The sequence below is a fragment of the Cladophialophora immunda genome (genome assembly GCF_000835495.1).
Source record: "Cladophialophora immunda strain CBS 83496 unplaced genomic scaffold supercont1.4, whole genome shotgun sequence".
Classification (NCBI taxonomy): Eukaryota; Fungi; Ascomycota; class Eurotiomycetes; order Chaetothyriales; family Herpotrichiellaceae; genus Cladophialophora; species Cladophialophora immunda.
The window spans coordinates 399,796-427,153 of record NW_015622544.1 but is presented as its reverse complement, the minus strand read 5'-3'; the positions used below and the strand labels follow the sequence as shown (position 1 = coordinate 427,153).

General features: G+C 53.8%; 9 protein-coding genes across 9 annotated transcripts in view; 6 read left to right on the top strand and 3 right to left on the bottom strand.

Moving 5' to 3' along the window:
- Positions 1–1,559, top strand: part of PV07_06537 (uncharacterized protein) — a 2,224-nt gene extending 665 nt beyond the window's left edge. Inside the window, exon 2 of the mRNA XM_016393523.1 lies at positions 140–1,559. Coding sequence (XP_016246942.1) covers positions 140–553 — 414 coding nt within the window. The 3' untranslated portion in view covers positions 554–1,559. The remainder of the gene's footprint in view (positions 1–139) is intronic.
- Positions 1,560–2,747: 1,188 nt separating this feature from the next.
- PV07_06536 (uncharacterized protein) lies at positions 2,748–5,003 on the top strand. Its single transcript, XM_016393522.1, has 2 exons — positions 2,748–3,922; positions 3,980–5,003. The coding sequence occupies exons 1-2, from the start codon at positions 3,119–3,121 to the stop codon at positions 4,553–4,555; spliced, it is 1,380 nt and encodes a 459-aa protein (XP_016246941.1). The 5' UTR covers positions 2,748–3,118; the 3' UTR covers positions 4,556–5,003.
- Positions 4,994–5,525, bottom strand: PV07_06535 (uncharacterized protein; the record flags this gene model as incomplete). Its single annotated transcript, XM_016393521.1, has 3 exons — positions 4,994–5,264; positions 5,385–5,426; positions 5,485–5,525. 3 exons carry the CDS (start codon positions 5,523–5,525, stop codon positions 4,994–4,996), a joined length of 354 nt encoding a protein of 117 aa, XP_016246940.1.
- An 832-nt stretch (positions 5,526–6,357) lies between these two features.
- PV07_06534 (uncharacterized protein) lies at positions 6,358–7,744 on the top strand. The gene is made up of 3 exons (XM_016393520.1): positions 6,358–6,914; positions 7,173–7,404; positions 7,460–7,744. The coding sequence occupies exons 1-3, from the start codon at positions 6,819–6,821 to the stop codon at positions 7,474–7,476; spliced, it is 345 nt and encodes a 114-aa protein (XP_016246939.1). The 5' UTR covers positions 6,358–6,818; the 3' UTR covers positions 7,477–7,744.
- A 569-nt stretch (positions 7,745–8,313) lies between these two features.
- PV07_06533 (N-acetyl-gamma-glutamyl-phosphate reductase) lies at positions 8,314–11,965 on the top strand. Its single transcript, XM_016393519.1, has 2 exons — positions 8,314–11,228; positions 11,290–11,965. Exons 1-2 carry the CDS (start codon positions 8,609–8,611, stop codon positions 11,343–11,345), a joined length of 2,676 nt encoding a protein of 891 aa, XP_016246938.1. The 5' UTR covers positions 8,314–8,608; the 3' UTR covers positions 11,346–11,965.
- Positions 11,966–12,173: 208 nt separating this feature from the next.
- On the top strand, positions 12,174–14,966 carry PV07_06532 (uncharacterized protein; the record flags this gene model as incomplete). Its single annotated transcript, XM_016393518.1, has 4 exons — positions 12,174–12,192; positions 12,268–12,304; positions 12,402–12,677; positions 12,737–14,966. The coding sequence occupies 4 exons, from the start codon at positions 12,174–12,176 to the stop codon at positions 14,571–14,573; spliced, it is 2,169 nt and encodes a 722-aa protein (XP_016246937.1). The 3' UTR covers positions 14,574–14,966.
- A 773-nt stretch (positions 14,967–15,739) lies between these two features.
- Positions 15,740–19,967, top strand: PV07_06531 (uncharacterized protein). Its single transcript, XM_016393517.1, has 3 exons — positions 15,740–16,657; positions 16,710–19,376; positions 19,450–19,967. The coding sequence occupies exons 1-3, from the start codon at positions 16,174–16,176 to the stop codon at positions 19,575–19,577; spliced, it is 3,279 nt and encodes a 1,092-aa protein (XP_016246936.1). The 5' UTR covers positions 15,740–16,173; the 3' UTR covers positions 19,578–19,967.
- Positions 19,968–20,046: 79 nt separating this feature from the next.
- PV07_06530 (uncharacterized protein) lies at positions 20,047–22,746 on the bottom strand. Its single transcript, XM_016393516.1, has 4 exons — positions 22,025–22,746; positions 21,508–21,928; positions 21,060–21,410; positions 20,047–20,915 (listed from the first exon to the last, which is right to left on the bottom strand). Exons 1-4 carry the CDS (start codon positions 22,131–22,133, stop codon positions 20,069–20,071), a joined length of 1,728 nt encoding a protein of 575 aa, XP_016246935.1. The 5' UTR covers positions 22,134–22,746; the 3' UTR covers positions 20,047–20,068.
- A 2,240-nt stretch (positions 22,747–24,986) lies between these two features.
- PV07_06529 (uncharacterized protein) lies at positions 24,987–26,617 on the bottom strand. Its single transcript, XM_016393515.1, has 3 exons — positions 26,192–26,617; positions 25,920–26,072; positions 24,987–25,818 (listed from the first exon to the last, which is right to left on the bottom strand). Exons 1-3 carry the CDS (start codon positions 26,401–26,403, stop codon positions 25,647–25,649), a joined length of 537 nt encoding a protein of 178 aa, XP_016246934.1. The 5' UTR covers positions 26,404–26,617; the 3' UTR covers positions 24,987–25,646.
- Between the last annotated feature and the right edge of the window lie 741 nt (positions 26,618–27,358).

The following is a 27,358-nucleotide window of genomic DNA, read 5'->3' as shown; positions in this document are numbered from 1 at the left end:
CCCCCCCCCCCCCCCCCCCCCCCCCTTTTTCAAGCAAGTCCCCGGATACACTTGGATTTCCACAACAAGAAAAAGAACAGAGGAATACCCAGAAAGAACCTCGAGCCAAGCTAACCCTCTCGCGTGCGAAACCAACCAGGCCAAGACCCTCGATGTAATCACGCTGTTCCACAAGCCATCCCTCCCCGCGAGCGTGCGGGCGCAGACGCTCCTGAAGCAGGCCTCGGCGCAGGCCTCCGAGACCGCGACCGAAGACCAGGCCTCGGACCACTCGCACCAGAACACCACCGTGACCCGGGACCCGTTCGAGCTGGAGATTACCGAGCAGCCGCCCACGCCGGACCAGCTGAAGAGCATCTTCGAGTACGTCGGCTCCGGCCGGGCGGGCGACCTGGTCAAGGGCGCCGCGAGCGAGAGCGATGCCCTGAGGAAGGTCAAGCAGGACGGAACCCTGTTTACACGCCCCGTCGTCGTGGACTGGAGTGCCGGGAAGGCCGTCATCGGGGACAAGGACAGCGAGATCTTGAAGCTGTTGAAGGCCCAGCAGAAGTGAGGAGGTGGTGAGATAGCGGATGTTGCGTTCCAGTCGTCAGAGGACCAACAACAGGAGCTGCCACTGCGAGGATGAGCAGAGTGGAGTGATGACTCTCAAGAGAGCACGGCAACTGTATGAAAATACCCTCGAACTGCCGGGGGAAGTGGCGGACGACTACGCTTTGTGTCAAGTGCGGTTGATGAAGTTCACGGGGGAGGAGAAGCATGCGGCCACGATGGACATTACTATGGTTGATTCAAAGACGAAGCAAGGGCATGCCTTCTCGAGCTCTGAAAAGTTCTATGGTTGGTTTCCTCGGTGGTATCTGATTTTGACACGATAATTACGATTTCAGCTTTCCTCTCAATCCATGATCCCCAGTGGCTCGAAGGTATCAATCCAACAGCCGGGAGCGGTGAACTGTGATGAAACCGCCGACAGCAGATGATTCCGTGTTTCTGGAGTGCCTGTCTCGCGATCGACCCGTTTCTATGATTGGGTTCTTGCGAAAGATGTCGAACTTTTTTCAAAACACCAAGTTCTTTCTTATCTCTTCGCTGGCTGAGTTATCGCTCTTTACAAGTCAGGCTCGTCACTCTGGATGAGAGAAAGTGTTTGGCTATTGCTTGCATCGATCTGCAACATCATGCAGGCGCCTCTGATTTTAGCCAGGCCTCCTGTATATCTGTACTCCCTATTCTGCGCCACCGATATGAACCATTCGCCAGCACCTTTACAGAACCAGGAGATAGTGAAAAGCTGCGCTACTGATCCACCCATGTCATCGGAAATGCAACAAGGTCAAGGACTTCCTGGTACAGCTTTTCCAAATTGGACATCCTTCTCTTGCTGCATCCTCCGAGACTGATATTGCAAATGCACTTCTAGTTGGGAAATTGCGTGTCGGAAGCCCTGTCATATCTGTGCTCCTGGTACCTGCGGCGAGTTGTTCCACAGAAGCGAAGCGGAATCACAACGTCATGCAGGCCTCTGAGCCGGAGCGGTCAGGTCAGCCTGGTGAGCCTGGTCTCGGCTGCGGCTAAGAGGCACAGAGGCACATAGATAACGCAGCTAATATCACAATATCAAATCAAGAGCCGGGAGGGTGAGACCTTGGCACTAAGGAAGGCTGTGCAAAGAAAGGAGATCCACCCCCGCCGTGGGAGTTCAGCCTGGCAACTCACAGGGAGAATGCATAAGCATCCGGACTGGGCTTGACAGTAGCTCTAGGCTCGGAGGCACCAGGAGGAACCTGACGTCTTCATGTAAGGTACGGCAGGCCGGATTCCACTCGGTGCCAACTGCGAGACGGAGAGCAGCGGGGAGGATGGCTGGAGCTTCGCATGCTCGGTACTCCGTGGTCTTGGATTCCGTGGGCCTATTGGTGGCTGCAACACCTCCCGACATATACGTTGAGACATGGCCGGAATGCCTGCAAATCGGGCGTGCGAGACTCTGGTCAAAGGGGCAAGCCTGATGAGTCGGTATGGCTGTCTCGGACTGGATGTAATATGTGAAAGGGCAGAGGAACAGGAGGCACGAGGGAACGTGGGCTTGCGAGGGATACCGGGATCCTGAGGATCTTGCTCGGAGTCGATTAAGGCCGATAGCCTCGAAGATGCCTTGCGAGCATCAGTGGTGACGTGTACCAAGACGCAGGCTGGTTGAAGCTTGCGATAAGTGTCGTCTGGGCACGAGGCTCGGCGGCTGGGCAGTAGAGGCCGGCGGCGATGGAGCGGTGGAGCGATAGATAACTCGAAGAGGCATTCGATGCGGGCTTCGGCTGCAGATATTCTGTACGGAGGGCTTGTGGATGCGAAGGAGCGGCAGTAAGGGAATCACAGAGATAGACAAATGTGAAGAATCGAAGGGGCTGGGGTTGGTGTTTGTGCACTTTGGGTAAAGGCAGATGCACCAGGTGGCCAGGTGCGCCTCTAGCTGCATTCCAGAGCCCTGGGTTGAGGCATTCCTGCCAGAGCGCCCGGCAAGCCTGCCCAGTCCAGGCGTCATAGCTGCCAAGGTTGCATACCGATGAACCCACCTAGCAGCCTAGACACCGCCCAAGCTTCCGCCACCTCCCGCCTATGGCCCAAGGGCATGGGGAGCTGTCGTTGGGGGTTGCAAGGTCACGCAACATGCATTCCCGAGATGCAAGACAAGACAAGGAACAACCGGACGCAGAAATCAAAGAAAATCCACTCCACCTTGGTGACTTTGGTGCCCTTCCTGCATCTTCACTGTCCTGCAAGTTCTTTCTCTAGGTGAACTAGCAAACTTGTTCTGTACAATAGACTCTCTCTCCTGCTCTCTCCCTGACCGAATCAACCTGTCACTCGCTATTCTGCTCCACCAGTAACGGCTGCGCGCCTCGTCACCTGCGGATCTGGGATCTGCGGCAAGGATCAAGATCGCCCCCACGTCAACCGAGCCAATCCTACAGACCGACATCATTCACGCTCGTATACGAGAACAAATAGTTTGCCTGGTGATTCTCTAGCAATAGACGGATAGAGCTGCTTCTCCAGCTTGCTCGCTGCCGGCGCAAGTCCCTCATCCTCCTCACAGCGCATCTGCCACAACACAATGAAGCCCTTCCGAAGAAGACAATGCCTGCATGTGGCGTTATCGGCCATTCTGTTGACGCAAAATGCCCTCGCAATACAGCTCGACCTTTCAAACACCGACTCAATAAAAGCCGCCGCCAGAGTTGTTGCCGATGAGATGGTGTCCTATTACACTGGATATCGACCTGGAGATGTCCCTGGGAATCTCCCTGCTCCATATTACTGGTGGGAAGCTGGTGCAATGTTTGGAGCACTGATTGACTACTGGTATTTCACCGGGGATGATTCATTCAACGAGATCACCACCCAAGCCATGCTCCATCAAGTTGGCCCTGACAACGATTTCATGCCACCCAACCAGACAAAGACCGAAGGAAACGACGACCAAGCGTTCTGGGGGATGGCCGCTCTCTCTGCGGCAGAGAACATCTTCCCCAATCCCCCAGCAGACCAACCCCAGTGGCTGGCACTCGCTCAGGCTGTTTTCAACACGCAGGCAGCGCGCTGGGACACGACCTCTTGTGGAGGTGGTTTGAAGTGGCAAATTTTCGCGTTCAACAACGGGTACAATTATAAGAACACCATTTCGAACGGATGCTTTTTCAACATGGGTGCTCGCTTGGCGGTTTACACCGGCAACCAGACGTACGCCGACTGGGCGGATCGCATGTGGGATTGGGTGTCGGCCATCGGTCTGCGGGATGCGCAGTACAACTTTTTTGACGGCAGCGATGACACCATCAACTGCACCCAGCTCGACCATATCCAGTGGACATACAACGCCGGTACATTCCTTGTCGGGGCTGCCAACATGTACAATTTCGTAAGTCATTCTTCGACTCTCACTCTAGGGGCTGCTTTACTGACCTTTTCAACGCAGACAGGGGGGAGTCAGGTCTGGGAGGACAGAATCAACGGGATCATTGGGAGGCTAAATGTTTTTCTGCAGAACAATATTCTGAAGGAAGTTGCCTGTGAAGGCGTCAACCCGGATGGTTCCGATACCTGCGACGTCGATCAACGCTCCTTCAAGGCTTACCTCGCTCGATGGATGGCGGCAACGATGGTCAGAGCTCCCTTCACTTACCCGCTCTTGAAACCGATCTTGGAAACTTCGGCTGCAGCTGCGGCTTCCGTCTGCACAGGAGGTGTCAATGGCACTTCATGTGGGTTGAAATGGTGGACGGGCCAATTCGATGGCAGCACTGGAGTCGGCGAACAAATGTCGGCCTTGGAAGTCATCCAATCCAACTTGGTCACCCAGGTCGCCGGTCCTGTCACTCAGGGCTCTGGAGGAACCAGTAAGGGAGATCCCAATGCCGGCACGTCAAGCCCGATTGGCCCCGAGGATCTGAACAAGGAGGAAGTTACCGCAGCCGATAAAGCTGGAGCGGCCATCCTGACTGTTTTGTTGGTTTTCTTCATTGTGGGAGGCGCATGGTGGATGGTTCTCTAAACCGGAGATTCTTCTGTTCGAAACGGCCGGCATTGCTTGCGGAAGCTAGACGGCGGAGGACGTACGTTATGATTTGACGATTGGCATTAAACTTGGCGTTACACCGGCTGAGGTCGGCGGCTGAGGGTCTGTTTGTGTCTAGCAAGAACGGTCAGGTGCTGGGGGGATATGGGAGCATTTAGACACTGGGACTGAAGAGGCGGCTCTGGGAAGCTGGCATTCCCCGTGTGAGAAAGCCTTTGCTCAAACCCGGCCAAGAATTGGCGCTCAGGCGATCGGCATTGAGCGCTCGGTGTGAACGGTATCGGTCCATCCAGCTTTGCGCACATCTTATGCGAGCGCTGGCAACGGGAGACTTCTTTCAACGCATCGCTGATTGCAGATTTTGTACAGATCACCTGGTCCAAAGATCATCCTCCAGATACAATGGACAGACTTTTACTTTCCTTCTGCCTGTGCACGTCTCATTTGCTCCCTAATAGTCTCCCTCTCCATTCCCTGCTCCGCTGCCATTCTCATTTTTTCGGCCTTCTCTCTCTTCTCAGCCTCCGCAGCGACAATCCATACAGGTTTGTCTGATTTGGAATACTCGATTAATTTGGAGACGAATTCCTCGTTGTTTTTGAGTCGTTGTTCCCGCAGTTCGAGGTTGCGCTTTTGGAGATCAGGATTGAAGCGTTTGAAAACTTCGCCCTCGGCAGGTGTTACGCTGAGGCAGGTGTGTCAGATAGGTACGCACAAAGGGTGGACGCTGGAGCAGAAAGGCCGTCTGGGGGGATGCAGCAGATGGAAGACAACGAGGTAGTTAGCAGGTTAGGTCAAGTCTTACTAGTACATCAGTGCTGGACCTCCAACGCAGCAGAGTACGAACCTGGCATAGGTGAACGACGTCAGCATGGTATCTGTCGAAGCAGAGTTTTCTTACTTACACCCCAACCATTTTGGTATACATCCATCCCCTCGAACCCATGATGGGTTTCAACTTGTATTCTCGAGCACTCTCAATCGACTTTCCAAAGACAGCTCTGGACGCCTCGGTCCTGGCTCAATTACAATCCACTCGCGAGGTGTACATCGGACCGCGGCCGGGACAAGACGCTAGTCAGACACAGAATCGCGGGCGGCACGTTTTGCACCTTGAGCAGATGAAGTTGAAGGTTGCGAGATTCACGTCGAGGTCAATGATGCGCAACCTTGAACTATCTCCATGGACTTGGCGGGATCTGATTGGCGAGCCACCTCGACCGCCTATTTTCAATTCAAGGGGCATTGGGACCCGTCACAGCCACCGACAAGAAAGCCTCAAGGCGATGGATCGATGTGTTAGGGGCAACAGACTTCATGATCGGAGTCTAGGCTGCACTGAAAGAGCCAGCCGCAACATGTCATTTGCGCCAATTCTGGTGTCCTAGCTGGTGCCTTGCGAACGGACGCATCGGTCGGAATCAGAAAGGCATGACAGATGCGCGTCAACATGGGGTGAGTGCGCCATTAATGCACGCAACTCGGCCAACCGAGGCAGTGATCAGTAGTGTACGGAGTACGGAGTAGTAGTTTGCAAATGCGGCCTTTGGTCAACTACAAGCAGGACCTCGTGCAAGTGCTAATACTAGTAACGAACAAGCGGTTCTGATGTAAGGTCGCCTAGAGCACAGCCTCTTCTGGCTAGGGGAGAACCATCATCTGTCAGCCAGATCTGAGGGTTGCCGGCGTCAACTTGCCACCTTCTCCGACACGGACGAGGAATTGCGTCTTTATTCTGGTGTATCGCAGGTTTATATATTCTGTACCTTGATGGCGAGAAAAAAAAAAGGGGGGGTCTTGGAGTATATGTTACTTGGTTCTTGTATCTTGATGTTTAATCTTGGAGCAGTTGGGTGAGCATCACGTGCTTCTGCTTTGTGCTTGTGCTGTGAAACGAAAGAAGTCGGTGGCGCCGCTGCTCGTCTCAGAAATCCAGAATCCCTTGTCGGGGGCGGCCTCTTCTGGCTGCGGTGGTGCGTGGTGCGTGGTGCGCTTGTCGCAGGTCCAAGCGCCAGATTTACCAGCCCTCGTCAGCTTTGCACTTCCAACCTCCGTTTCCATCTATCTTTCACCCCCATCAGCACCCCAGAATTCTCAACCTGATCCAACACTTGCTCTCTTCGCACTCACTCTGATCAATCGGCTGCTATCCACATCTTGCCGTCCCTGACATCCCTATCATCGGCGTCTCTCCTTTTCCAACTTCGCATCCTCCGTCTCCGACATAAGCTTTACCAAAATGGCCTCAGAAGCACCCTATGATCCCTATATACCTGCTGGCGGACAAGGTGGCGCACAGCCAGCCAGCAACCAGAGAACAGCTGCCTTGCAAGCGGTACGTGAATGATGACTTGGACGCAAGCACAAATGCGAAGAAGACACCGGTTGTGAGGTTGGACGATTCTGAGGCCTGAAGTGTCGCAGGTGGATTCTGCACTGCGAACTCCATCAGCGCACCCTAGGTGAAATCTACAGAATCGAATGCCATCCATGACCGGAGATTCGTCGTTGAAATGATGACTTTACATGCACTGTTGACCCGCGCATTATTGTCTCCGTTCGAGCTGGATGCTGACAGGATCATCTCACACAGCAAATCGATGATACCGTCGGTGTCATGCGTGAAAACATCAACAAGGTGTCACAGAGAGGCGAGCGACTAGACTCGCTGCAAGATAAAACCGACAACCTTGCCGTCTCTGCACAGGGTTTCCGCAGAGGTGCCAACCGGGTCCGGAAACAGATGTGGTGGAAGGACATGAAGATGCGCATGTGTTTGATCGTCGGCATCATTGTGCTGCTCATTGTCATTATTGTCCCAGCTGGTACGCTTCTACCATTTCCCTTCTGTGCCATAACATGGCGGCTAACTTGTTTCAGTGGTCGCCACCCGATAAATGCGGTACCTCCGTTGAATGAGACCTCAATTCTTTTTACTTGGAACATTACGACAGCACAGTCTTCCCAACGTTGGAGGAAACACTTGAAAGCGAGAACAACAGCGAATGCGAAAGCGTGATGAGAGCTCTTTTCTGAACCTTGCTCGAGAGCGCTTACGGCTGGACGATGGATGGGATGGGATGGGGCTAACTCCTGTTACAATAATGCACACTGGGCTTTTCCCCTTGCCAATTGGGCGTTCAATAAAATGGATTCTGCCTTCGATTCTGCGATTGTTGAATTCTGCGATGTTTCTGTCTTGCTGATCCCTCGATAGAAGATTCGTGCATGGTCTATCCGAATCGTCAGTGGCTACATGAAGCTCAAGCATACTTGGGACGTCGTCTAAAGACGATGCTGCTATCTCATACGCCCTCAGCGCAAGCTGAAAGTCTTCCTCGCGTTCCTCGTTACGAGTGACTTTTGACCAAAGGAATCTCGACCCGGGGAGGCTCGAGTAAAAACTTCTCAACACGTGCACCAGCAAATAGCATGGTCCAGCTCCGCTAGATAGATAATGAAGGCTCGTGAGTGACGATCCGCCGCTTCAGGCTAGAAAGCCAATGCCATGCGTTCATCATGCAGCAGGGCGGCGAAGAGAATTTTGCAGACAAATTTTTCCTTCAGAGTCAGCCGGGGCGTTGGTTGGCAGAGCCTGGCACGCCACCCATTATCGGAGGAGCAGCGGTGGCAGCGGTGGCCGCCCAGGCAGCGCAGGCACTGGCTTCTGGCTGGTGGGCTTCAAAGTTGGGGTTGTGGTTGGTTCTGCCACTGGCAAACCTCATGCACAACAACCATCACCCCGCAAAATATTTTGCTATCGAGTAGTTGGGAAATCAAGAAAATTTTGACGCAAGACGACGCTGGTGAAGTTTTTTCTTCCCCTGCTCTGATTCCGGGCATATGGTTCTTTGGCGTTCCTCTCAATAGACCTGCCGTTGGGTTTTCTCTGTTGGTTTCCCGTGTTTCGCTCTCCCCTCTTCGTCCCTCGCACTCGACTGTCACACTGCGTCAAACACGATCCACGTCACCGACACCGGACGTTGACTCCAGAGTCCTTATCAGCTGCCGCATGAACTGAGCGCAACCATGTCGGCATTGGGAGCTGCTACTGCGCGAGCAGTCACTCGACGAGCAGCGTCCTCGTCTCTTCGTTCTCGAGCTCTCCGCCTTGCTAGGCCTTCATACACCCCCCTCGCTGTACAGCAGACCTCTCCGCAACGAACATATTCCTCTCCCTCGGGATCCTACCCCTCGACGAGGTCGACGGTGGTACAGTTGCTCAGTAATATTGGCTCCAAGAGGGAGGTTCAACAGTACCTGTCACACTTCAGCTCAGTTTCGTCCCAGCAATTTGCCGTCATCAAGGTCGGCGGTGCCATCTTGACCGAGCATCTGCAGACCTTGTCCTCTGCCCTTGCATTCCTCAACCATGTTGGGCTCTATCCCGTTGTCGTCCATGGTGCTGGGCCGCAGTTGAACAGGATTCTGGAAGACTCGGGGGTCGAACCACACTTTGAGGATGGAATTAGAGTCACAGACCCCAAGACATTAGGGATCGCACGAGCACTGTTCCTTGAAGAGAACTTGCGGCTGGTGGAGGAATTGGAGCGTCTAGGTGTCCGAGCCAGACCGATCACTTCTGGGGTTTTTACCGCGGACTATCTGGACAAGGAGAAATACAACCTGGTGGGCAAGATCAGACGTGTCGACAAGAGACCAATCGAGGCTGCTATCCAGGCGGGATGCCTACCAATCTTAACGTCCATGGCCGAGACATCAGACGGGCAGGTCTTGAACGTGAACGCGGATGTCGCAGCCGGTGAGCTAGCTCGAGCACTTCAGCCATTGAAGATCGTCTACCTCTCCGAGAAGGGCGGTCTGTTCAACGGTGACACGAAGGAGAAGATCTCTGCTATCAATCTGGATGAGGAGTACGATCACCTCATGCAACAATGGTGGGTTCGACACGGCACCAGGCTGAAGATCAAGGAGATGAAGGAGCTCCTCATGGACCTGCCTCGCAGCTCGAGCGTTGCCATCATTCACCCGGCTGATCTGCAGAAGGAATTGTTCACGGACTCTGGCGCTGGTACTCTGATCCGACGGGGCAACAAAGTCCATGTCAACACCTCTATCGACCAGTTCAAAGACATCGAGAAGCTCAAGGAAGTCCTTATCCGTGACCGGGCTGGACTTGATGCCAAAGCCATTGTGGACCGCTACATCAAGTTCCTCCAGACGCGGGACTTCAAGGCTTACTTCGATGAGCCGATGGAGGCCTTTGCTCTTGTGTTGCCCCCAAGTAGAGAAACAACGCTGGCTCAGCTGGCTACCTTAACCATCACGAGGAACGGCTGGCTCACGAACGTGGCAGACAATATCTTCGCCGCCATCAGGAAAGATTTCCCCAAGTTGATGTGGACTGTCAAGGAGGATGATGAGAACTTGACCTGGTTCTTCGACAAGGCTGACGGTAGTCTCTCCAAAGATGGCGAGGTCCTCTTTTGGTACGGTCTTGAGACTAGCGATGAGGTTAAGGACCTTATGGTTGAATTCACAAAGCATGGACGTCAGTTGTTCGGCGATATCAATCTCGAGGCTAAGCTGCACCGTGCAGCTAGAGCGGCGTCCAGTGCAGCCAACTCTACTGCTCAAGGGATGACCCAGAAGCGAACATTCTCGACTTCGGCCAATCCATTGCGCTCAGCACGGCAAGCAAGATTTGTCACCAAGCCAGCTCTTTCTATCCGTACGTACTCCACGACCAACCCAAACCCGCCCCTTGGATCCAAAAACAGCTCCAACAGCAAGCCCTCACGTATAGCCCTTATTGGAGCTCGAGGCTACACCGGTAAAGCCCTCATCGACCTTCTCAACCGCCATCCGCACATGGATCTGCGCCATGTATCATCACGAGAGCTTGCTGGCAGGAAGCTTGAAGGCTATGACAAACGAGAAATCATCTACGAAAATCTGACTGTCGAAGATGTCCGACAAATGGAAGAGAACGAAGACGTAGACTGCTGGGTGATGGCCCTGCCAAACGGCGTATGCAAACCGTTTGTTGATGCCATTGATCAGGTTGGCAAAAACAGTGTCATTATTGATCTCAGCGCCGACTACAGATTCGATCCAAACTGGACTTACGGTCTTCCGGAACTGGTTGACCGATCCGCTATCGCAAGGGCCACAAGAATCTCGAACCCAGGCTGTTATGCTACAGCCGCTCAGCTCGGCATTGCACCTCTCGTGCCGTATTTGGGTGGTCAGCCAACGGTATTCGGCGTCTCGGGGTATTCAGGTGCAGGCACCAAACCCTCTCCGAAGAACGACGTCAACAATCTTACCGACAACATCGTTCCTTACAGTCTAACAGACCATATCCACGAACGAGAGATCTCAACCCAACTTGGCGCGCCGGTGGCATTCATTCCCCATGTCGCTGTGTGGTTCCAGGGCATTCACCACACCATCAACATTCCCTTGAACCAGGAAATGAAGTCTCGCGACATCAGAACACTTTATCAAGACCGCTATGCCGGAGAGAAATTGTTGAAGGTCATTGGTGAGGCGCCCCTTGTGAAGAATATCGCCAAAAAGCATGGCGTGGAAGTTGGTGGGTTTGCCGTGCACAGCAGTGGAAAGAGGGTGGTGGTTTGTGCAACGATCGATAATCTTTTGAAAGGAGCGGCAACGCAGTGTCTTCGTAAGTTCCAGATCCTGTTGTGACGTCAAGATCGGGCATATACTGACATTCTACTTTACAGAAAACATGAACTTGGCTCTGGGCTATGGGGAGTACGAGGGTATTCCCCTCGAGTAGAAAGGGAGCTAGATTAGAGTATATGAAGGCGCCGACGGCAAGATACAATACCCCAAAAAGCATTCGAATAAAAGTTCCGGCTTAATAATACGAGATCTATCTGTGAGCAATGTTGTTTCTTTGGTCATGGACGCCCCTTTCCTCCACCGCTTCTCTCCATGGGCGACGCGAAAGTCAACGGCGGAGATACGGGACGAGAGACTCGAGCTCCTCTCCAACAAACACCGTTGTTATGTCTTCTCAGCATTTGGTACAATCTATGATTTCGAGTCCAGGGTGTGGGCCGGCATGCAACATGGCAGTTTGGTAAAGGCCGAGAAGATTCGTGAATGGGTATTTGTACAGGTGTTGTCTGGTTTTGATTCTCAAGGGAGACGTTGTAAATGCGCTGAGAGGAGGGCCAGGGTTCCACAACGGTAAAGGGAAGAAGAGAAACGTCCATGACTATGGCCAAATTTGCCTGTCAACTTCCTGAGTTTTCACATTCCCTTTTTGTCATTTTCCTGGGAGTGGCGATGAGATTGGGATGACAAAGGTCTGGCAGAGTGGCCTGAGTTTGATGCTCGTGGCGTCCTCCTGCTGGAATTCACTGTCTGTCTTCAATTCACTTTCAACTCGACTCCAATCTGCCAACCGCTCCAAATCCTGTCTCGCCGTGCTTCCCGTTGGCTGATTCCTCCTTCTTTACGCCTCCTGCTTGCCGCAGTCACAGTCACAGCCACAGCCCACGTCTCGGAGTCTCGCCATCCGGTCGATAGCGACGAGCTCGACTAGAGAATTCTTATCAAAGTCTGAATGGGCGGAATCCTTTCGGATTGTTGAGGTGACATGTTCTACAGCCACGAAAGTGAGTCCCCCTTCTGCTGAGGCGGGCGGCGAGCTACGACAGACCAAGCTGACGCGACTGTGTCCTACGCAACAGTCCTGACGAATCGTCAGTACGGTGTTGCGACCATTTGGTAAGAAGCTCCTTCACACTGCAGCCCTCACTCGCTGCAAGTTGCTGCTCTAGAAGCGCCCTTCGTTTTGCACGCGCTCACTCCTCCTCCTCACCAGGCTCGTGGCAACCCTCGGCTCCAAGTCCAACCTGAAGAAGATATCTCGTCGGGCGATCCTTGACGTTGACCTCCAAAAGGCATGCAGGACCATCACGGAGCCCGAGCTGCCCTTAGCATTGAGGTTGCAGGGCAGCCTGCTATTTGGAGTCTCCCGCGTGTTCCAGCAGCAATGCGGCTATGTATTGACGGACGCCACGAGCTTGAGAGACAAGATGAGGAACACGGAGCGTGTCTTCAAAGAGATGGAGTTGGATCCTGAGGTGGGAAAGACAAGGTCAGTCGAGAGGAACGTTTGATCCCCTGAAAATGACCTCAGCTCATCGAGATTGCAAGACCAGAACAACTTAACCTCCCAGAAGACCCCTATTTCATTCCGGATCTTGACATCCACTTCGACCTCTCTGTCTTTGGTTTCGCATCGGACGGCTCTAGCTCCTCCACAAGCCCCTCGTCCTTTCTCACACTACCTTCGAGCCAGACAAGTCGCCCTCCTCACGATGAAGCAGGTGATTCAGGGTTGGAGATGCCGTCTTTTGATACGCCTGCCGGGGCCCCCGGTGGCTTCGACGTGCCCTTGGCTGGAGGGACGAGCTCCGCCGTGAAAACTGGCAGCAAAGTCGACCCTTACTCTGTCTTTGAAGAGGAGCCTGCCATCATGGACGATCCACTCTTTGACGTCGACGAGGATGGTTTCCTTCACCCAGCCATCTCGAGGAGTCCTCTGGGCCTTCAGCAACCATCTGACGCAGGGCAACTACAGCAAAGCGAGGCCCAGGCTAATGATCAGCCCAGCAGCGTGCATCTACCAAGCGCAAGAGACGATGAACCAATGCCAAATTTCGACGAGATGGACAATCTTGTAGACGAAGAACCAACCCTCCCACCTCCAGCTCCTCAAGTTCCGTTGACCCCGGAACCTGCAGATGAGGAAGTCCGCCAAGGGACACAAGCAACATCTTCTGTCCAGCCATCCGAGGAGAGCTCAGAGACAGCAGAGGCACCTGAGCGTCGCGCACGCACCGTGAAGGCGATCCTGCCGGATCGACAGACAGAGCTGAGTAATCGAGATCTGAACGAGTGGAACCAAAACTACCTTGCCAATATGGCAGTCGCTTCGCGCACCAGACGGAGCCAGCTAGCACACTTCGAAGCCAAGAAGAATGCCGAATTCTGGATCATACAACAAGGACTGGGGAATGTCGCATCTTGCTTTGGAAACGACAGAGTCCCACACCCGTTCAACGTGTTCAGTGGCCAGTCGCTGTGGGACATGTTGGGTGGAGGACTGAATTATGGAAAGAAAAGATCACGAAGTAGTTCCCTGGCGGATGACGAGCGAGAGGAAGACAGACGGGTAAGAGCCAGAACAACATCCGAAGGTGGAGTCGCTCGAGGAGGAGAGGGCGAGAGACTTCCCCATGCTGATGACGGCGGATTGTTATTTCAAGGCGATGACTTTGATGTTGAAGTTGAGGTTGGTCGGCGAGGTCCTCCATCCTTGCCTGACCAATGGTCCGGCATGCCATGGAACATCTCTGGATCTCGTCAGAGCTCCGCACAACCTCTGGGAAGCGGCCCTATCTCGAGGCTGAGTTCAAGCATCGGTGGGCTTTATGGTGGAATGGAGTTGGGGCCACCTTCTGCTCTAAGTAGACGAGGGTTGCGTCTTACCTCTGCCAGTCCACTTCTCGGGAGAGGACTGGCCTCGCTGTCCAGACAGAGCAGCCGGGGACCTCTCGACACTTCAGGACTCGCGAGCAATGATGACGACTTCGCGGATCTAGATGCGCAGCTAGGGGCAGACATCGATCCGGATTTCGAACTGTACGGACCTTCTGTGACCGTGGACACGCAAACGGCTGTACAATCTCAATGGATCGCTGCAACTCTGGAGAAGGAAGCGTACAATTTCCTTTCCTTCGTCCATACGAAGATCCAAGAGAAAGCAGAACAGCAAGATGTGATTGAAGAGGAAGGTAGTGCAAGAGAAGCGGGAAAGATTACATTGGACGAGCTCCTTCCACCGACCCAAAACTCACAGATTGTGGGCGCGCAAGCTCTCCTTCACGTCCTTGCTTTGACCACGAAGGGTTTGCTCAAGGTCTACCAGGCCAAGGGATTTGCTGCTATTGAAGTCTCGGTCGTCATTGAAGGGAATCGAGCGGGCTGATCCAGAGTACGGTCGAAATAATGTTGTGTCTGAAGATTGAGGGTCAGGCGGAGCTGTCCGGGACCTGTTCGTTGACATTGTGGTGTACGCAATCTCTGTAAGAGTACGTGGAAAGAGCATCAGGGTTCGGGTATCAGATGACGAGCGACCGAAATTTCGACAGGATCTAGGGCCTGCGAAACCAATTCGGCTGGGGAGCATCGTGCGAGGATGTCTGCAACCGGGAAATCATGAGCCGAGTTAAGGGATGGTCATGCGCTCGCCAGACGGGGTTCAGCCTTGCTTCTCCTCGGATAGGAGCAGCTTGAAGCCGTCAGGGATGCAAGGATCATCGCCTGAGGAGTGCGAGCACCAAACCACCGCCGTTTGATCACCATCAAAATTTCAGTAAGGGGAGAGAGCTGTGGCGCAACCAGTAGATCGCTGGGTTGCATCTTGCTTTTCAAGCCACAACCTTGTCGCGCTTCTGTCACAAATCTTGTTTCAAATCAAAGCGTCGATGACCCGATATGTGTAGTCATAGGCTAGCCTCGAGAGGCGACGAAGTTCCCAGAGGAACGCGCAAAGCCGAATAGCGATTGACATTTGATCTCCTTGCATCTTGCTTGCACAGCCCGGCAGCCTACCATCTTCGAGAGCAGCTTTTCCAGGATATCCAGTGGCCCAGCAGTCTGGACCGCTTCTCGTTACGCGGAGATCGGTGGCTTCGCAGCCCGCAAACCCCGTTTGAGAGGCTTCATTTAGCGGGCGATCGCCGGGAGGCCGGCTGCCAGCAAGGACTGGTTGCGGCGAATCATGGGCTTGTGCCTGGCATGAAAGGTTGGGGTTCGTTCTTTGTTCTCATCGACTTTGTCAAGGTCAATGTCCGTTGTCTTTGCCCATACCACATTGTTGCACGTACCTGCAGGTCTATCCGACAATTCAACAAACAGCTGCCGTTGCAACAAGTGGATGGTGCCGAAGACAGATTGATCTGGAGCAAGAAAGTCCAAAATATTACGTTGGATTGCAGCTCTTCTGGCTGCGCTCACAAGTATCCGGCCACCCCTCGTCTCCCCCTTAAGTTAAGCAAAAGGCCTTAGGCGAGCCGGGTGATCGCGTCCCGATCCCCTGCAAAGCCCCTCCGGAACTTTTAAGCAAGTCTTGTGCCGTTAGCAGCAGTCTGGGCCAAAACAGCCCAAACTAACCCGCAAGGGAGGTCAACGCGGGCTAAGTAGAGCGGCGTCCACCTGCAACAAACAACCCGACCTTGGCTCACTCGACACTTATCTGGACCTCTCTGGTCCCTTGAGTTGTCCGCGGTCGCTGTGGCCACTCCTCTTACTTGCGCTGAATTCGTTCGCTCAGCCTGTTCGTCGACTCTTGTCGCTCGGCTTCGGCTGGAGCTCATTGTTCGGCATTTCCCCATGTTCCTCGCGCAACCCATTGAACGGACGACACTGCGAACCAGCCTCTAATTCCAGCTTGAGTGTCGATCACATCCTCTCGCACGGTTCTTCTTCGTCAAAAAGCAAGTAGTGGCTGTCGATGCAGTCAAGGGAGCACCAGATTGCCGGCAGCGGGATTTATCCACGGTCCTGTCACAGGCTCTTTCTCCACGATGATGGCCGGCAACCAATATGGCCAGCAATGGCAACAAAACCCAACACCCTCGTCCCAATATGACGGTGGAAATAATCAGAGGCAATGGCAAGAGAATGGGAGAGGCCAGGGTCCTTACAATCAGGATAACCAGCGCTACAATGACTATCCAAAGAGTCGCAATGGCTATGGCCCAGGTCAGGCGCCGGCGCTGGCGCCGACTGGGTACGCCCGAAACGCGCAGTGGGAAGGTCAAAATCAATACCACCAACAAAGTGGTCATGAGGCGCAATACTATGAAAATGGCGAGGGATATTCACGGCCGTCCCAGCCAAGCCAATACGATCAAGGTCCCCCTCCCAGTCGGCAGTATCAATATGATGAACGCTACCGCACCCAAGGGCCAGGTAGACCTCCACAGCCTGATCACGGCTATGCCAACGCACAGAGGCCACCAAGGAACCAGTGGTCGGAGCCTTCCACACCTCAGAAGAGATCCAGAGGTAAGAATTGAGTGGTGATGTCCAACCGATACTGAACGCTGATGCTTTATAGCCCGCGACCGCATCTTGACTGAACCCACGTCCCCCAAAAATTTGGCTTGGGATAACCCCTTTGGTGCTTTTCCTCCCAAGAAGAAGCCAGGAGACAAGATGAGGCACGAGAGACACGCCAGTCTGGACCACGCAATGGCGAGTCTCGACATGAACGAACACCATCCTGGCGGTGGCTTTGAAGCAAGACCTCATACTTCCAACAGTCAAAGAAAAGAACCCCCCCGTCCTAGTACTTCGCATGACCGCCACGACCGTCACCCCGATATTGGACAGCCGCCGCTTCCGACGCAAGGCTATCCTATGCCACCCAGTCGAAACTCGCCGGAGATGACTTACCAACAGCCACCTATGCCCCGACCTCAGGGTGGAATGGGCAGTCCGAGAATGCGACCGGCAGGACCTCCGCGAGGACCCCCGCCGCCGATGAATAGAAATGGACCTCGTCCCGGCCCTCAGGGTGGAATGGAGGACTTCAATCCTCGGGCGAACTACAATGCCCCGGGTAATTATCCACTGCCAGATCGTCGGGGAAACAATAATGTCTATGACGAGGGGTACGCTTCAGACTTCATTCCACAGTCAAGAGCACACATCTCACCAATAGATCGTGCTCCGCAAGGGTATCAGTCCAGACCTCCAGCCCAGGAGGATTACCATGCCAACTCAAACCGAGGATTTCCTCCTAATGGTTCCGCGGAGACCACCCAATTGAGAAGTAGTCAAATACCGAATTTTGATGCCATTCCGACCGGTGTGAATGAGAAGACCGAGGACCACATGATTGCGAATCAACCGTCTGGGTTTGGTCAGAACATCTATCAGAAACCAACTTATCAAGTACCCGGCTCGTTTCCCAGTCAGATTGATACAAAACAGTCTATTTCTCCTCCAAACCAGACCACTTCTCCTTTGGCCGAATTTTCGTTCGATTTGCCTGGCTCCTCGCAACCGGCAATGGCTGGCAGAAATGACAGTTCTGCACAAGGTGCATCCTACCGCGGAGTCTACACCGGACAGGAGACATTTGGCGCGGGAGGGCCTCCAAGGGGTGTATATGGGGACATCAAGGCTCAGGATCCGCCTGGTGCGCAGTATCCCCCGCCTCGTACTGCCAGTCGGAACGGCATAAAGCCGTCAATGGAAAGTGACGCCTCAAGACCTCCGCTGCCAAACAATGGCCAACCCTATCGATCATTTAGTCAGGATCAGTATCCCATCCGACCACATACAAGCAATGCGCAACGGCCACCGCAACAAAGTTACGAAATGATGAACCCATATGATCAGGACTACGGGCCAGTGAACCGGGCTCCCTCAGCACCTGCTGCACCTCCAGGTCCCGTTCCATCTGATCAAAGCTATGTTTATCCAGGACAGGGCCAACAATATCAACAGCCATATGGACAGGGCCCACCGTTGCGCAAGGCATCCCAGGACAATTACAACGGCGGCCCTGTTAGGCCGAATGCTTCCAACTCCGCACATCCAGTACCCGTGAGACATTATCCAGCTCCCAATGCAGAGACCAACCCTGATGCATTGCCAGCACACCCTACTCCAGTGAGAGCAGGACTAAAAGACAGCAACGGGTATCCGGCGAATCAAACGCCACCGGCTCAGCCAAACCAGCGGCGTGAAGTTTCAGGGTCTTCGCCGCCCGTCACTGCTCAAGAGCTGAATAGCCTCCGCGAGATGTACAGTAGGAATCCAGGTGACCATGCTCTCGGTCTGAAGCTCGCGAAAAAGATGGTCGAAGCAGCTAGGGTGCTCTCCGATGAGAACGGGATGGCGGACCAGAAGACCACTCAAAAGAACCGTGAAAAGTACATATTCGATGCACACAAACTGATTAAGAAATTGGTGGCAGCCAGCTACCCAGACGCAATGTTCTATCTGGCCGACTGTTATGGACAAGGAATGTTGGGGCTTGCCGTGGACCCTAAAGAGGCCTTTTCTCTCTACCAGTCGGCGGCGAAGCTCAATCATCCTCAGAGTGCATATAGAGTCGCAGTGTGCTGTGAATTGGGCACCGAGGAAGGTGGCGGAACTCGACGTGACCCCTTGAAGGCGATGCAATGGTACAAACGAGCAGCAACGTTGGGAGACACCCCCGCTATGTACAAGATGGGAATGATTTTGTTGAAGGGACTGCTTGGGCAACAGAAGAATCCCCGTGAAGCAGTGTCGTGGTTGAAAAGGGCTGCCGAGCGGGCGGACAAGGACAATCCTCATGCGTTGCATGAACTGGGTCTCATTTACGAATCAGCCTCGTCCACGGACCATATCGTGCGCGACGAAAAATACGCTTTTCAGCTGTTCCAGCAAGCTGCCGAGCTGGGATACAAATACTCACAGTTCCGTCTTGGGTCCGCCTACGAGTATGGGCTGCTCGGTTGTCCTATTGATGCTCGCCAAAGCATCGCATGGTATACTCGAGCTGCCGCCCAAGGAGAGCACCAGTCAGAACTGGCACTGAGTGGTTGGTACCTGACTGGTTCGGAACCCCTGCTCACGCAGAGCGACACCGAGGCATTCTTGTGGGCACGAAAAGCTGCCAGTTCGGGGCTTGCCAAGGCAGAGTACGCGATGGGATACTTCAACGAAGTAGGTATCGGCACGCCGGGCGACATTGAAGAGGCCAAACGTTGGTATTACAGGGCGGCCGGTGAGTATTCTTTATTGTCCATTCTTGTCTTTCGACGAACATTGCGACTAATTGATGAATTCTTTACTTCCAGCGCAAAATTTCCCAAAGGCACGAGAAAGGCTCGAGGAGCTGAAGAGGGGAGGTCCGAAGCAGCAAAAGACCCGGGTGTCGCGATCGAACGTCAACAGGCAGACTGACGGGGATTGTGTGGTCATGTAATAGGAAGAGAGGAAACACGCCGGAGCAAGCCATTCTCGCTGCTTTCCCTTTTCTCACCCTCCATCTTTCTCGAACTTGGTCGCTTGTTTCTGGCCCCCTTTCCACTTCCCTTTCGCGTCTACCGCCCCTTCGACATGAGATTCGAGATTGGGAAAGTTTTCCTGTAAATATTATCCCGAAGAGAGGAGGAACGGACCAAAAAAAGGGAGAAAAGTCCCCAGGTAATGCTGCGAGGAACATCGTGTTGAATGTGTGGAACGCCGAGGAACGAACGAACGACGAACCGGGTGGGTGGTTTTGTTGTCGGCCCCTGCCCTCACGTATGCGTGTATGTATGTACTTGTATGTACGGACGGAAGGAAGGAAGTTAATCCGACTCCTGTGATGTGATCCGGCTTTTTGTATGCCATCATGTGACCTGGGCTATATACCGCTACCTACTTCGAGCGCCCCCTCCCCCCCCCCCCCGGGGGATATACACGAGTACCAAGCTAGACAAGGAACCTCGCAAAGTACGCACCCAGATCCGGCCCGCTGTCTAGACCGGTCGCAAAGCCCACGATCCCGTCCGGGCGGATGACGACCACGGCACCGCCGCCCACGCTGGCGCCGTACCTCGCGTGGGCGGTTGAGTCGTGGTCGTAGTATGCGTCGCCGAACCGGGCGACGCCCAGGGTTTCATCGGCCTGGGGCCTGTTTCCTGCGATGATGGTCACGAGACGCATCTTTTCGAGGTGCCTCTTGATGCCGTCGCCGTCGTCGAGATATTCCCGCAGACTCCGCACCGACGCTCCGGTCAGGAGGGGTTCGCCCGCAAACACGACGACCCAGAACAGACCCACGTTCTTCATCACCGTGTGCAGCCTCGTGGGGACCCTCGCGCCGGGTGCGTGAACCACGACGTCCGGCGCGCGCAAGCCGCAAGGCACCGTGGCCAACTTGGTCGCCACGTTCAGCGTGTTCGCGCCGTACCGGATGCCCAAGCCGATGTTGAACTGGACGTTGTCCTCCAGCGCCTTGGCGAACAGCACATTCGGGTCCGCCGAGAGGCCTGCGACGGCCAGCTCGGGGGGCACGGTTCCGGATATCAGCGCGGAGAAGGTCTTGTCCAAGTTGATCAAGTGCTGTGCGACGGGCCGCCGCTCGCTGTTATACGTGTCCAGGATCGAGGCGTGGTACCAGCCCTTCAGCACACCAGCAAGTTTCCACGCAAGGTTGCACGTGTCGTGCACGCCCGTGTTCATGCCCTGCGCAGTCCCCGAGGAGTGGCTGTGGCAGGCGTCGCCGGCGAGGACGATCCTGTCTTTGACAAAAGTATCCGCGAGGGAGTGTCGGACGCTGTTTTCCTCGAAAGTCGGTTTTCTGGTTAGCGCTGTGTAGTTGCCAATCCGTTGCAAGCACCCGTAAGGAACAACACGGTCTTCCGTGTTGAAGGAGAAGGGTTGCAAACCGGCTCGTGTGGTTTGCGGAAGGGTGCCTCACTTGTACACAGTATACCAGTCCACACATTTGAACTCCAAAGTGAATGGCTTGACGGCCAGTTTTGCCTCCTCGATAGTCTGCTCCTGCGTCATGTGTTCGCCATATCTATCCATCATATCCCGTGAAAGGGCGAATCCCACCCTCGTTCGACCGTGGTCTAGCGCCACCCACAGCACGTTGCCGTGTGTGGGAGATTCCAAATTCGCAAACCCCTCGCGAGCGTCCGGCATATCGGTCTCCACGACACCATCGATACGCACCCAGCGGAGGGTTGTGCTATCTGTTGTCGACGAGATGCCAGAGAGGTGACGGATGGTGGAGCGGGCACCGTCAGCGCCAACAAGGTACTCTCTGCAAGGTTCAGTGTCATCGTTGCATAATAGCTCGTCTGTCGCAGGTCGTATGTAGTGGCGGGAGCGGAAGAAAGGGGACGGTTGCCATGACTTACCCAACAAGTGTCCGCGTCTCTGAAGTAATAACATTCTTGATTTCCACCTTCACTGGACAGGGGCTGGCCTCGCCTTTCCCCCCTTGATCGATCTGGGTGGTCAAACTCGCCACATCCCATCCACCAGCAATAACTCCACCAATTTTCTCGTACTCGTCCCTTACAATGTCCTCGGTGTACTTCAATCGGATGTTAAGCACATAATCCAAGAAGGTATGCCCTTGCATGGCGTCAAATACATGGCGCATGCCCCGTGTGTTGTCTCTTTTGCCATCCTTAGCGTAGTTGACACCACTCCTCGACACGAATCCCACCTGATTGAGGCGTGTGAGAAGGTCATACTGGTCGAGCATCTCCAATGTGCGCGGGAACACTGTACAAGCGCGGCCGTACATGGGTAACTTCTGCTTTTCGAGTCGTTCTTTGTCCACAGAAGTGGAAATGTCATGGTTAGCAGAAGACGAGCAAATGGTTCTCTGAAACGTCTAGCAATCCGCTGGCAGAGAGTCGCTCTTACCGACGACACAGGTTTCAATGCCCATGCGTTGCAGCCCATAGGCCGTCAACAAGCCCACTGGCCCCCCGCCACAGACTACCACGTCGTAGTGATCTTTGAAGTCAGCCATCGCAGTAATGTCGAAGTCCACAGAGCTAATTAGGAGAACAGATGTTGAAGATAGAGTCGAATATTTGGCTCGGCAGGCAATCTCGATGCAAGCAGCATCGCTGAGAGAAAATCGCCGAACAGTCCGCGATGGGGTGCTCTCCAAGCGTATTCTCCTAATTGCGTATCCTCACCTTTGGCTTGCCCACCAGTAGGGGTTTCGTCTTTGGACTGCGCCACCTTTTAGCTTGCCATGCCCTATGAGAGAGGATGTGTGAGGGTGCTGCTATATTCCGTCCACCTCATGGAAGGCTGCCGCGACGTGGGAGGCCTTGGGCCACCCTGCGATATGGACCGAGCTCACAAGCACACAGGGTAGGCCAAAGAGGTGCAAATGGCCTCCGAGAGACCGGTTGCCTGTTGTAAGCGAGCCGCAATGGGATGGATTTTGAAGGGCGTCGAGAGTAGTGGTGACAGATTCGTTGCAAGCCATCTGAAAGGGAGCCTTTTTGTCGGCGAAACAGCGGCGTGTGCTGGGCAGGACATCCAAAAAGGAAAAGGCAGCAGCCTCGCAGATGGATGACTGATGATAGAGTAATAGCTCGAGAGTGGGAGAAGGTGTGTTAGGGATCATGATGGATTGCATCAAGCAGCTCAGTCCAGGAGGTACACGAGGTAAAGAAGCAAGTTATTGTTCGCGTGCCATGTGACATCTGCCGCCATTTCTCAAACTCCCTCCCGCTACTGGTTCTGCCCCTTGCCCAGTTCTGTACATTCGCTATATATTATAAGAAATAGATTTAGTCCCTTGGGTTACGCCTTCTTTTCTGGCTTACCCTTTTGCGCCTTGTTTTTATTATCCCCAGCATCCTCATAATCGCCTCCAGCAGCTTCGTATCGCCGGGCCAATTCGCCGGCTTTCCAGGCGGACCATGATCCTTTCCCTCCACCTAACGTAAACCAACGGCACGTCAGCCATTTGGGACGGCGGAGGAAACGATGGCATAAAGGAAGCACGACGATGCTCCAAAAAGATGGCACACGTGTAAACGCGTCCAGCAGGAAGGGCACCAACCTTTCTCCATGTTCTTCACTTCCTCCTTGATCTTCTCGCGCAGTTCAGGATCTATTGGATTTCCCTTGGAACTAGGCATCGTCCTGACTTCCTGTAGCAAGGGAATCTGATATGAACTAGATGATCGTTGCGCAGATTTTGGATGTAATTTCGAGAGAAGCTCTGATGACGGTGGCGGCTTTGGCGCAAGAGGCAGGGGCTGATAGTGTCTCGAAACGTCAACTGGGTTTGGCGACTGGTTGTGGTAGATGGTACGCCACGTGTTCGATATAAAAGTCGAGTGCTGGCTCGCCTGGAGTTGGGCCCTATCGCTACCGAGCAGCAAAAAGACTGAACTTCCCTGAGGTCGAGGAGGACTGACTGCTTCTGGAAGTCGACGTTCTTGAACTCGTATCAGAAGTTGACGTAGTGGATACTGAGCTTGTTCTTTCTTTGGTCTGCCTGCCTCCTTCCTGGAACGACGGGGCCGGTGAGGAGGCGTCCGAGGCTTTCTTTAGGATTTGGCGCAGGGATTCCTGTGCTGACGAGGGGTTTTCAGGATTACTTGTAGAGCGGAAAGTTGGAAAACGGATCATGGTTGGAATGAGGTAACGAGGAAAATGGCGTTAGTTGTTTGAGAGCTTTTGCTTTGTGCTGAATGCAGGATCGATGTCGTTGTCGATCTGGCTTTCAGCTGGTTTAAGATTGGGATCCGAATGCGGGACAGAGCCAGGAGGGCCAGAATATCTGACGCTCAGATGGTTGTGATATGCGATATGCGATGTTATGCACCCGGGTGGAGACTTGATTAAATAATGACGACGTGGATATCAAAATCCGAACAAAGGTATGCTGGGCACAAGGCAATCGAGAAGATATATACGTCACAGGAGCGATCAGTGTCTCTGTCGATTGCGTGAGAGTCGATCTGCCGCCTGGTGTCTCGGGTTATGGCTGGGATCGTACCGCAGGATACTCTGCATGCGACAGAGACAACCACGGACAGACGAGGCCTTTTGAATATGTCAGTGTTTGGGTGTGAGGGCCCCGAGGAGAACAAACTAGAAGCACAAAATTTGCCAGGCTGAGGCTGAGTACTTGTAGCCGGATGTTTTCATGCTGGTGGTGCCTCTTCCTGCGTCCCCTCCACCTCATCCATTTTCCTTTCTGGACTCGATCCATCTGATCGAATGAGGGATCGCGATTGGAGAGGGCAAATCCGCATGCGCCAGCCACCCAATCGGGCAGAATCACGCTGATCTTGCCTCAGCGCGAAAGGGCCACCAACAAACCTGGCGAACCTGGCGAACCTGGCGGGGGATGTCAGTCGCTTCGGCGTGAAGAGTCGGGGCTCTGGAACATGCATCCGTCCAGAGAACAGCCACACAAGACACCGCGGCCCTGTTCTGGCGTGTGCGGGATGACGGGCCCGCAAAGTCACTTGACAGGCAAAAAACAAAGAGGCGACCCCATGATTCTCTCCACGATTGAGGGTGGTGTTGCCTTGCAGGTTTTGCCAGGCTTCTTGGACCGACCTGTGTGATCCATGGCCGTCATGAATGAGACGAAGAAGAGATGGGGAAAGCAAAGCACTACCGAGTACGATGTATGACCGACTGTTATGACCTCATCCATGCGCAGCCTCGCGTTGGCTGACGCGCGGCCAATGGGAGTGGGCGAGGCTGTATGCACCACCCTCCAGCCTGAGGCCTTTTCTAAACACAGTACAAGTATGTCGGTGGCATTTGAGTGCACCTACTTGTAGACTGTTCTCGACCTACGTGGTCCAGAAGCCACTGAAACAGAATGTGGCGATGGAGGAGTTTACACAGAACAAGGACAAAGTGGCTGTGCAAAGTGTATCCCGTGGTGGTGGTGGGGCTGCGACTGGTTGCATGGCGAGAAAGTCTGCATGTATGGTCGAGACTTGTCTCTATGCGACACGACAATGCGGACATGGCGGCCACCCGTGTTTCCTTTGAGAACAGGTGTGCCTGGTCACGGCGAGTCTTGCATTGGAAGCATCTTCCCGTATTGCCAAGTGCACGTCCGTCCCGCCATGGCCTTATCGCTCTGCATCTGTAGCAATGATGCATGACGCACTGTGTGCTCTAGACTCCAGACCCAATGCTTTTGAATTGGCAATATGTGCGATCAGATGAAATGTCTAACCTTCTCTCTCCAGCCACACGCCCACAATACTAGAGCCAGTATCTTGCTCTAGATCTGAGGTCGGGAGCATGGGATGACATCTTGCTGGCGGAAGAGAAATGGAGCCGTCAGACTTGCTAGTATCTGTAACAATAGTCATCTCGCCTTTTGAAGGAAATTCCAGAAGCATTCCAGCTTGAACGGATGGCAACCGCCGTCTAGCACAGTGACTTTCAACACAAACCCTTGTGCTCGTTCTCGCCTGAGTTCCCCTCTATCCAGCCCATCCTGAACGACCCGCGATCGTTCCGCACACCTCGTCTCGCTCAATTACAACTTGGCTTCCACCTTCTTCTCCACCACTTTCGCCGAGCTCTCGATGTCCTTCTCCATTTCCTTCAAGGCGGCGGTGGTGCTACCATCTTGCGAGCTCCGATACATGAAGATCCGACTGCATTGGACGAGACCTACAAGGAAGAGACAGAAGTTGACAGCGGCGAGACTGTTGGCATAGCATTCAACGTCAGTATGGTCCCGTTCACAGGTCAAAGTCTTGAACCATGTATACAGCCATGGGTCAATGGGAAGGTCAACAAGTCTTACAGCATGTTCTTTGGTCGAATGACAAAGCACCATCTCGTCCAGATGGAACCTGTGGCCATGAGAGCCAAGTTCTGTGTCAAGGACAGTTTTTCGGCGGGACGGAGGAAATCTGATGCGCCCGCAAGGACGACACCCCATTTCATGATAGGGGCCCTGGCATCGTGACCCGTGTCAGCATCCATAAATCTCTATTCCCTAATCCCGACTCCACATGTCTCCAGGTATTTAAATCTGGGCAAGCAATATTTCATATAAAAGTGGTAAAGTCATACCAGAAATGCACGGTCCGAATGCCGACCTCACTGGTCCAAAGTCTCTGGAACAGAGACTGCGGTGGCGCGCCCTCGACCGCCGGGTTGGCAGCTGTGCCCTGCCATCGTCGAAACACGGGATTTCTCAACTGAAAGGGTGCTCGTGAGGTGAATGAGGTTGTGGATTGTCGGGCGGTTTGCTGCGCGAAGCGCAGTCCGAAGCGGGCGGACATAATGAGGGTAATCTGGTGCGCGTTCTGCTACGGGGCGAGCTTTGGCCCTGGCAGTGCTATGCGGCGATGTTGATGCAAGGTCTGGCGACGGAGGTGACAGTAAAGGAGTGGAGATTGTCACCCTTGACGGAGTTGATGTCGAAAGGATGAAGAGAGGTGAGTCAATTGCTGGGATCTCAACGGGGAAGATGGATGAGGAGAAAGTCAGATCTCCGGTAAATCGTTTTCACAATCTCCGTGTTCGCAGCGCCGAAGGCACCGTGGCCCTGTCTGACATAACAAAACCAGCATTACCTTCCAAAACCAGGAATCAATTCCTGTCAGACTAATGAATTCCCATTGTCAATACCGCCAAGGTCCAATTCGTCGTCCCAACGAGCACTCGTACATTTGCTCACCAAACATCGACTCCATGCGCCAGCAGCTTTCTCCGGACCATAGTTGATACTCGACCAGACTGGGAGTGCCGAAATGGCAACCAAATATGCCTTCACACAAGGCTTGAGGGAATTAAGATTTCACCTGAGCAATTCAGGTCAGGGAAGCGATGCCTGCAGGTATGTGCCATTCTCGCAGCAGTAGCAGCAGCACCACCACCACCACCACCACACCACCACCGTTCAAGCTCTGTTACAGAAAACTAAGCTCTGATTTAGATCCTTTCTCAAGCGAGCATACCCTACTATGAAGCATCACAACCCTCACATTCCTATTTTAATACGCGAAGCTACTGGCGTTGAACCAAAGGTGTGGGCAAGATATGGTATGAAGATTTGGACCGGGACACATTAGTACTGCAAAAAGACTGACCGTTGGACGATGCAGGATTGGGAAAGGAGAAATCAGAATCATTATCAGGTGAGCTGCAATGTGTAGAGAGGGGCTGCAATCGATGCTTACACATGTGGCAGGTCTTTCAGACAAGGAGATAGAGGACAAAGTCACGACCTTGGTC

Coding starts and splice junctions, on each gene's coding strand:
- PV07_06536 (XM_016393522.1), top strand. CDS start 3,119: ATGAAGCCCTTCCGAAGAAGACAATGCCTGCATGTGGCGTTATCGGCC. Junction 3,923..3,979: donor CTGCCAACATGTACAATTTC/GTAAGTCATTCT, acceptor TTTTCAACGCAG/ACAGGGGGGAGTCAGGTCTG.
- PV07_06534 (XM_016393520.1), top strand. CDS start 6,819: ATGGCCTCAGAAGCACCCTATGATCCCTATATACCTGCTGGCGGACAA. Junction 6,915..7,172: donor GAACAGCTGCCTTGCAAGCG/GTACGTGAATGA, acceptor CATCTCACACAG/CAAATCGATGATACCGTCGG.
- PV07_06533 (XM_016393519.1), top strand. CDS start 8,609: ATGTCGGCATTGGGAGCTGCTACTGCGCGAGCAGTCACTCGACGAGCA. Junction 11,229..11,289: donor AGCGGCAACGCAGTGTCTTC/GTAAGTTCCAGA, acceptor TCTACTTTACAG/AAAACATGAACTTGGCTCTG.
- PV07_06531 (XM_016393517.1), top strand. CDS start 16,174: ATGATGGCCGGCAACCAATATGGCCAGCAATGGCAACAAAACCCAACA. Junction 16,658..16,709: donor ACCTCAGAAGAGATCCAGAG/GTAAGAATTGAG, acceptor GATGCTTTATAG/CCCGCGACCGCATCTTGACT. Junction 19,377..19,449: donor TTGGTATTACAGGGCGGCCG/GTGAGTATTCTT, acceptor CTTTACTTCCAG/CGCAAAATTTCCCAAAGGCA.
- PV07_06530 (XM_016393516.1), bottom strand. CDS start 22,133: ATGGCTGACTTCAAAGATCACTACGACGTGGTAGTCTGTGGCGGGGGG. Junction 21,929..22,024: donor CATTGAAACCTGTGTCGTCG/GTAAGAGCGACT, acceptor CTGTGGACAAAG/AACGACTCGAAAAGCAGAAG. Junction 21,411..21,507: donor GAGACGCGGACACTTGTTGG/GTAAGTCATGGC, acceptor TGAACCTTGCAG/AGAGTACCTTGTTGGCGCTG.
- PV07_06529 (XM_016393515.1), bottom strand. CDS start 26,403: ATGTCCGCCCGCTTCGGACTGCGCTTCGCGCAGCAAACCGCCCGACAA. Junction 26,073..26,191: donor ATTCGGACCGTGCATTTCTG/GTATGACTTTAC, acceptor TCACGATGCCAG/GGCCCCTATCATGAAATGGG. Junction 25,819..25,919: donor ATTCGACCAAAGAACATGCT/GTAAGACTTGTT, acceptor CTATGCCAACAG/TCTCGCCGCTGTCAACTTCT.